Source organism: Rhinoderma darwinii, chromosome 4 (assembly GCF_050947455.1).
Source record: "Rhinoderma darwinii isolate aRhiDar2 chromosome 4, aRhiDar2.hap1, whole genome shotgun sequence".
NCBI classification, from domain to species: Eukaryota; Metazoa; Chordata; class Amphibia; order Anura; family Rhinodermatidae; genus Rhinoderma; species Rhinoderma darwinii.
This window is the reverse complement of record NC_134690.1, coordinates 375753632-375762748: the sequence shown is the minus strand read 5'-3', so window position 1 is coordinate 375762748 and position 9117 is coordinate 375753632. Positions and strand designations below refer to the sequence as shown.

Genomic DNA, 9117 nt, shown 5'->3' with positions numbered 1-9117 from the left:
CCGCAAAAAAAAGCCCTCATACAACCGCATCGGCGAAAAAATAAAAACGTTACGGCTCTTCAAATATGGAGACACAAAAACAAATAATTTTGAAAAAAAAGCACTGTGTAAAAGTAGTAAAACATACAAAAACGATACAAATTTGGTATCGTTGCAACCCACTGAATAAAGTTATTGTGTTATTTATACCACACGGTAAACGGCGTAGATTTAGGACGCAAAAAAGAGTGGCGAAATTTCAGATTTTTTTCTATTCCCCCCCAAAAAAAAGTTAATAAAAGTTAATCAATAAATAATATGTACCTAAAAATGGTGCTATTAAAAAATACAACTTGTCCTGCAAAAAGCAAGACCTTATACAGCTATGTCGACGTAAAAATAAAAACTTTATAGCTCTTGGAATGCGACGATGGAAAAACTTAAAAAATAGCTTGGTCATTAAGGTCCAAAATAGGCTGGTCATTAAGGGGTTAAGTTGGCTATAGTTAATGTGGAATATGCAAAACAAAATACATTGGTTACAGCCATGATGGAGCTTCTATGCCCTCTATTTGTATTGGAAACTCCAGATTTCTTCCATATGCTAAAGAAAAGGTCGGATTTGTCCATCAGAGTATCAGTAGATCCTCCGGTCGGCCTAGATTCTGACACAACAATGGCTCCCAACAGAAGACAACCCCATTTAAAGCTGATTTGGAGCCCATCACTTGTTGCTGGGGATAACTCTTCTCTACCTCTAAGAAATATCATGAAGAGAGTTCACAATGAGAAAACGTATGTCTGCATGTGTAACCCAGAGATTGACAATACGATACCTGGTTGTTAAACACGGTCTGGTTGTATAGCTTGTACAGTCGTGTTACCAGCTCCTGTTTGGTCGCCTGGAAATGAGTCATGTAAGGGGATGTGGATGATGTTATGTCCTCGATAAAACAGTTATGGATGTTACATTTAGGTCTCCTGAAAGAAATAAAAGATCATATATCAAACTTTGATCACCTAATAGAGGGACAATATGAGTAACTGTTGTATCTGCCATAGGGGTATGACATATAGCAGCCATAGATTCTGACAGGGGGAGGCTTGGCAACAAAGTACACCTCCCCCATGGAAACATGAATCTTCATATAACTCACCTTTCCTCTGAAGTGGGGTCCTCAAGATATTCAACAGGGTCTTTATCTGTATAGAAATATGCAGCAGTGAAAATCTTTTCCAAAATGTATGATAGAATCGGCATTGGAAAGTTTATATTAACCCCTTAAAGGCCATGTATACCTTTGAACCCCAATTTATTTATTTATTAAATAAATCTGTTTTAGGTGATTTAAAAATTTACTTTAATCAAACATTTTTTTTACTATTTAAGATACAACTTATATGTATTCTGTATACAAAGAAGCTGTATCTTTTTGTCAAAGCCGCGGCCATCTTGTCATCTGAACTGACGGCTCGGCTGAAAGCTGGTCCTGTGTGTCTCTGATGCAGGATCCAGCAATCTAAGTTTAGTTGTCATGTCCACCCTCCCTCTGCCTAACCAACTATATGACGGGATCAAAGTTATCTCAGTCACAGTCAGGTACCCACGGAGATCGCATGGACACAGATACTATGCGTGCACACAATGGCGTACATGTATGTCGTTCTGCGGCAACTACACCCTGCAGGTGACATATATTTACATCATTCTGTGTTAAAGGGCTAAAGAGGCATTTTAATTAAGATTAATTTATGTATGAAAAAAACGTATATAAATAATAATATCTACAGGTAGGGTAGTAGCTACTTACAGGGGCTCTTGATCAATAAAATGTTATCTGCCACTGGGAAGGACCTCTGTAAAGCTGTAATATAGACAAGCTTGCAGGGGCACTTGCACCCTACCCCCTGATATGCTGATCTTGGTGTGAAATGTAGCATGTGTTTAATGTAAATGGCGCATACTAGCGTCAGAAGCGCTAGCAAGACTATGTGTAGGTGTATCACCATCCGGTAGGCTTTGTGGCATTCTACTTTTGCATTTTGGCCCATGATCATCACTTTTTTGGGTCATTTTAGCTCTTCTCTATTCTGGCACGGTGAAGAGGCCATGATTGTAGGGGATGTGTCTCAGTGACTGACTCCATTTTAAGTTTTAAGCAAGAATATGAATAAACATGGCTGCATTTAGTATAAGAAACTAATAAGAGAATAGGATTCCCAGCAGATAGACCTTTGGCTTTCACTACACATCAAAATATATTTTACAAGTCTGGTTACACTTTGATGTCATTGATGTTGTACTTAAATTGATGTCGTCCATAGAAAAGTTATTGGCACTGACCCGTGACAGCAGTTGTTGGTGTAATTATTACGCAGTCATCGTCATCGCTGTCACTGACCACTGGAGATTCCCACTGCTTAGAGGCATCAGTAGCTTCTGTATCAGAAGTCCTGAGTCCTGAGAATAACAGAGAAATGAACAATGTACTATGTCCAATAACATAAATCTAGATTGTATCTATAAAACACAGCAAATGACACATTACTTTTGCGAATTGGTGTTTCCTCGCTTCTAAAATCATCATCATCATCATCAGAAATCACAATGACATTGTTGGATCTGTAGAAATAAATATAGACATATAATGAGTGGGGAAAATTCTAATATTAGGACCTCAAAACTCCTATTAACCGGATAAAATTGTCAATAGCAGTAGATCAGGGAATATAAAGTAATACAGAGCCCACAAACCACCAGGATCTTATATGAAGCCTGGATAATGCACGCTGGTGGTCCTCAATAGAAATGTCTCCTAATGGGACCTGAGTTCAGCATTGGAGAAGATGTGTTATTATCCTACCTGTAGATGTCATTGCTTGATGATGGTAGCGGTGTATTTATATCTGATAAAGAAAGGTAACATTTATATATTAGCTTTTCACCATGAATAATAGCACTTATTAAAAGAAAATAAACAGGGCTTAATGGCGTTGTCCGGGATCAAGTAAAACAGGCCAAGAGGGAAAATGGCGGAAAATAATAAAAAAAAGCCACTGGCCTCAGCGGTGGCTGCCGTGGTTACTTGTGTCGTCGTGATGACATGTAGCTCAGCAATCAAAGACTAGCGGGGACCAGCGGGGGATTCAAAGGGTAAGTAATGCTTCTTTTATTATTTGATGCTATTTCCCTTGGCCTTCTTATTTTTAATTCCAGACAAACCCCTTTAACACACATCCCAGTCTACCAAGAAATCCTGGTCTTGGTCTCTAGATGATCACTGAGACATCTTATTCTAAATCTCATCCATTGTAAAAAGTGAAGTATCATATAATGAATAGGAGATTTTCCAATATGTCCCTTTGAATGTGTTTTAGACTTCGCCCAACAAGTAGGCCACACTTCAAAGAGAATCTGTCACCAGCTATATGCTGCTCTATCTAAGGACAGTATAAAGTAGTGCCAGAGACCCTGATTCCAACTCCTCTGTATTACTTACTTGTTAATGATCAGTAGTTTTTATAAAAAAATCACTTTTTCTCCTGCAGGCTGTATTCATGAGCGGCAGCTACTAGCCCCGCCCACCAGCTGCTGATTGACAGCTTTCTCCCATACTGTGCATAGGGAGAACTACCTGCCAATCAGCAGTGGGTAGGCAGGGCTAGGCCTCAGCTCATGAATATCGAGGACTACATAGCGCACGCTAAGTAATCCTCAATATTCATGAGCTGCAGTAATCACAATACTACCAAGTTTTACAGAGATCTGGGGTGGTGGGTATATCCCTGTATAACCAGGCTGGGAAAGTTTGCTGATTTACTCTGTGAGTAATGCCTGTTATTCATCTTTCCCAGAAAGATATTCAGTAATAAATGTGAAGTCCCGCTTTTGAGTTTAACAAGAAATATCACTAGATCCCGGTCCAGGGGCCGAGACTGCAGAATAGTGATCGTGAAGACTGAATAGTGGGATTTATAACTGGATATTTTGATTCTTGTAGAGTGACATATCAGTGTACAGAGACTGTAGTGAATAGGAGCGCAGTACCTGGTTGGCGGGGTGTTAGCCCGGTATTGAAACCACCTTCCTGTTCTTGATTTGGAAGTCTTGGTTTCTTTCTGGGACGAGGCTAAAAAAAGAAAAGGAGCAATCCAATGTATGCACGACAAACAGCAGAGCAGCGTACATAATATACAGAACGATCACTAGAAATGAGTAACTAATAGTAACTAATAGCCACTAATACAGGATGTCACTTTTCATCTTCCCTCTCTCTGTACTAGAAGTATATGAGTAAGTTATGGCTGAGGGCACGGCATTACATCAGGTTAGGACTGATCATTTTTTATGTTTTTGGTAACCTTGTAACCGAGGTGTAACTTGAAGTTCCTGAGTCTCAATGCAAAATCTGTAACTGGACCCCCCACCTATCATGTGCCATTTATACTACAGGTGTCTTCTTATGTGGCAGGGGTTCTTCTGGGACTATGACAGTAACTTCACACCACTTATCGATACACCCCTACCCTATAAAATAATATGTATTGGTGGCCTAGCATGCAGGGCTTAAATATATTTTGGGAAGTTGTAAGGCAAGCTATGGTGGCGCTGAAGGGGAACTAAACACTTGCTGCTGGGTTCCCCCATAAATTATAGCTGATCACTAAAAGTCCCAGCAGAAGAACCCCCTGTACATAGCTTATCTGTAGGGGATCCAGACATAGCACTCACTGTAGTTCCCAACTAGTTATAGCTCCCCCCGACAATAGAATAGCACCACTTATCTCCTACAATGTATTGATAAGAACCTGGTATCCAAGGTCTACTATTTTTATGGACTGTCCATGTATTCATGGATGGTTGGCAAGTGCATTTCATATACAAGCTAGCAGCAGAAAGACATGGGGCACTTGGCCCAGTACAAAATAGTGGCATTTTAGGGAAGTGGCGGCTCACCTGATGTAAATCCTCGTCACTACTAACGTCCTCTGAATCGGACAGAACAATGATGCGTTCAAAACGCTTTTTTTTAGCCATTTTCACAATGACAGCAAATCACAATCCTCACTCTATAACGCCTTCAATCACCCTCAGTGGGATTATCTATAACGTGGCATTTAGAACTGTCTGTTATATTGTGACATCATCAACATGACATTGATATTGTGACTTCATTATAGGAACATCCCTAGATGTGTCATGTGACATTGATATTCTGATACTATTACATATATGTTATTATATGAATATATATATATATACATATATATATATATAGTTATAAATCTCTATCTATCTATCTATCTATCTATCTATCTATCTATCTATCTATCTATCTATCTATCTATCTATCTATCTATCTATCTATCCATCCATCCATCCATCCATCCATCCATCCATCCATCCATCCATCCATCTATCTATCTATCTATCTATATATATCGTCACAGAACCTTACTCAAGCTGTCAGCTGGAAGTCCTGGTGCCGTTATTCTGTTCTATGGTATATATATATATATATATATATATATATATATATATATATATATATATATGTAGCCAAATAGGATCCAGCAGCACTGGTATTGTTTGGGTGAAAGCCAAGGGGTGCAGACAAAAATCGCAATAATGTACGGCACAAAAAATAGGCAGCACTCCGTTCATATAAAGGTAAAAGAAGAGGGTACTTTATTGTCCCATAAGTAGAGCTCCTTCCTCTGGAGCCTTTCTTAAGCTTGAGAAAGGCTCCAGAGGAAGGAGCTGAAACGTTGCTACTTATGGGACAATAAAGTACCCTCTTCTTTCACCTTTATATGAAAGGAGTGCTGCCTATTTTTTGTACCATATATATATATATATATATATATATGTATATATATATATATATATACCACTTAGATTAATATAGTGGGATAGTGGAGCATACTTTTTTGCCACTAGTTTGTTGGGAGCAAAAATGGCGCAGGTTTTTATTTAACTTGTACAGAAACAACAAAATTCAGTACAAGATATTCTGCTGCAACGTCTGATCAGTGCCGTTTAACTCCTTAGATGCCTCGGTCAATAGCGACCCCTGCATCTAAGTTCCATCTCTCAGCCTATAGGTTGCAGGAAGCTGATCAATTGCTATGGCCATCTTAGTATACCTATTAGGGGCCAAGGATGCAATAAAGAAGCATTGCAGTGTATTATTATAAAGCAATCGGGAGATCAGGAGAAGAGAGCCGCCTCAGTATCTTCCGGGGACTAAAGTCTGGCTGTCCTCACTGAACATTTGCTTGAAGGTACCCTCATACAATTTTGCTCCCAGGTTCCTTGATCCTTTCGAGATTCTGCAACAGATAAACCCTGTCTCCTATAAGCTGCCGGCTGCCTCCTACCCTCAGAATCCCTAACTCCTTCCATGTGTCCCTCCTGAAGCCAGTGGTCCTGAACCGCTACAGCAAGACTTCTAGTTCCACAGTTGCTCCCAGCAGTTCTTCTGATATATTCGAGGTGAGGGAGATCCTGGACTGCAAGAGGGTAGGAGGAAGGACTTTCTATTTAGTGGACTGGAGAGGGTTTGGTCCTGAGGAGAGGTCCTGGGAGCCAGAAGAGAACCTCAGTGCCCCTGCGCTTATTAAGAAATTCCTCTCTCGCTCTGGCCCCAAGAAGAGGGGACGTAAGAGGGGGGATACTGTAGCGTCCATGGCCGCGGGCCGTCGGGTTTACTCACCTCCTGACGCCCGCAGCCATGGATCCGTGAGCGCTGGTCCCCATCTCCTTCCCCATCTCCTTCCTAGGAGACGCCAGTGCTCACTTCCGATCTGGTCTGCTGTGTCCCATAGGGCCAGCGTGCGCACAAAGGAAATCCTCATCATCATCAACTGCCGTGATTTCCTGGTCTATAAGAAGGCCCCAGGCCTTCTGATCCTTGCCTGAGCATTGATTGTTTTCCCAGTCTGTCTTGCAAATGGTCCCTTAGTGTTTCCTTTGCCTTATTACCTGTTCCTGTATCCCGTGCTGTGCCTATAGTGTGGAGTCCGCCATGTCCTGTTTCATCTGCCACGTCTGGAGGAGTCCGCCACGTCTGGCGCAACCTGCAACACCTGTGTCATCTGCCACGTTTGGTGTTATCTCCTGCACCCATCTCCATCAGTGCCATAGCTGTGGCCACTGTTTGGACTATCCAGGTACCCTTGTGCGGGACATTGTATTGCTGGGGTTTCCTGTTGTTTGGCCAGCTGCCTCCCCGCTACGGCGGTACGGCCTAGTGGGTCCACTAACCCGCTACGTAACACTCAGCTTAATTCTGGTGTTGTATTTATGTACTGAGCTTGGTTCTGGTACAATATATATGTCAGAGCTTGGTTCTGGTACTGTATATACGTATGAGCTTGGTTCTCGTACTTATTTATGTACTAAGCTTGGTTCTGAGGATGTATATATTTATTGAGCTTGGTACTGTGTATATGTCAGAGCTTGGTTCTGGAGCTGTAATTATATAGGATATATTTATAATAACAAAATTGAGGGGCAGATGGAATTGTTTTCAATTCATTGTATATTTAATGGGAACCTGTCAGGTAGGTAGTTTTAACACCTTAAACCGCCACAATGCGGTAATACATGACCTGACAATATTTCCAAACATTCCCTTGTATGTTTTTTTCAGATGCAGCAAAATCTATAAAATCAACTTTTTAAACAGCGGACGCTGTACGCTAATTACACATTATTGTTGCCAGATCACCTCGCAGGTCACTTGGATGATGCGTGAAATGGTGGCGGTCCCCAGCAGGAACCTTAAAATGCAGTGACGCAAATGAGTTCCCGATCGCCAGGAATCTAAAATAAAAATAAAAAAAGTTGAAAATTCAGTTGTACTTTGCATTTCAGAGTGACATGGTGGCAAAGGGTACAATGTTCAATTATGGATCTGTAAGCTCCATCAGGGTGACAATGTGGAAAAATGGAAAGTATGGATTCTTACCAGAGGGTTACGATAAGCTGTTTCTCAGGAGATATGTAGCGTCGCATGTTGGTGTCCTGGTATGTGAGGCCAGGACGCAGCTCCGCCAGATTGTGATCGAACGTCGGGATAGACATCCAACAGAAGCTGTGGAACTTGTCAAGGTGCTGCCGTGTGTGATAGTGGCTTTTCCTGAGCTGTTGAGAGACAATTGGGTGAACCCAATGCCTCCTACTCCTCAGTTCTTCTACCAGCATATGCGTATCCTGTCAATAGAAAAGCCAACACTGAAGGGCACCGTCCACAGGTTTGAAAGTTATTTTGAGAAAACAAAAATCTCCAGAAACCAAAGCTAGTCAGGCAGAGGAATCAAACAGAGCTCTGTATACTATGAAAGCAATAGAAATTGCTGCCGGAGCGATCCTTTGACCTTGTTGTGGCTGTTCACGTTGGGTTGGGACAGGAATAGTGACAATTTCCTGCTTGCGTTTTTTTGCCCCGAATTACGCCCGAAAATAGCGCCTCGATAGCGCTGACAAACATCTGCCCATTGAAAGCAAGAGAGGTAACAGACTGAGAGCTACGTAATGGTAAGAGCAGAGTTCACAGCAGCACAGAATATTTCAGGAGAGGAGCGTGCAGATTCTGTGCTGCTGTGAACTCTGCTCTTACCATTACGTAGCTCAGTCTGTTACCTCTCCTCCACTCCTGTCCTCAATAACACCTTCACATGATTGGCAAGTCACCACCCCGCACAAGATCCGCACGCTCATCTCCTGAAATACTCTGTGCTGCTGTGAACTCTGCTCTTACCATTACGTGGTGACTTGCCAATCATGTGAAGGTGTTCTTGAGGACAGGAGTGGAGGAAAGGTAACAGACTGAGAGCTACGTAATGGTAAGAGCAGAGTTCACAGCAGCATTGAATCTGCACGCTCATCTCCTGAAATACTCTGTGCTGCCTTAAACTCTATGTACAGGTCAGGATCCTGTTTCTTTTAAATGCTGCACTATAGCGCAGCCTTATATAGTGGATCGAGCGGGTTCCCCAGCAGCATTTAAAAGAAACAGTGTGTGTGTTTGGGTATGTGTCTTTGTCTGTTTTTGTTTTTATATGTGTGTTTGTGTATATGTGTGTTTGTGTATATATGGGTGTGTTTGTGTATATGTGTTTGTGTATATGTTT

At 41.6% G+C, this 9117-nt stretch overlaps 1 protein-coding gene across 1 annotated transcript; it reads right to left on the bottom strand.

The window, feature by feature from the left end:
- Positions 1–462: 462 nt before the first annotated feature.
- LOC142760566 (uncharacterized) lies at positions 463–5057 on the bottom strand. Its single transcript, XM_075863755.1, has 8 exons — positions 4937–5057; positions 4028–4109; positions 2844–2886; positions 2529–2602; positions 2324–2440; positions 1137–1182; positions 811–960; positions 463–736 (listed from the first exon to the last, which is right to left on the bottom strand). Exons 1-8 carry the CDS (start codon positions 5015–5017, stop codon positions 463–465), a joined length of 867 nt encoding a protein of 288 aa, XP_075719870.1. The 5' UTR covers positions 5018–5057.
- Positions 5058–9117: the final 4060 nt, after the last annotated feature.

Coding starts and splice junctions, on each gene's coding strand:
- LOC142760566 (XM_075863755.1), bottom strand. CDS start 5,017: ATGGCTAAAAAAAAGCGTTTTGAACGCATCATTGTTCTGTCCGATTCA. Junction 2,441..2,528: donor GGAAACACCAATTCGCAAAA/GTAATGTGTCAT, acceptor TGTTATTCTCAG/GACTCAGGACTTCTGATACA. Junction 1,183..2,323: donor ACCAACAACTGCTGTCACGG/GTCAGTGCCAAT, acceptor ATTTCTATACAG/ATAAAGACCCTGTTGAATAT.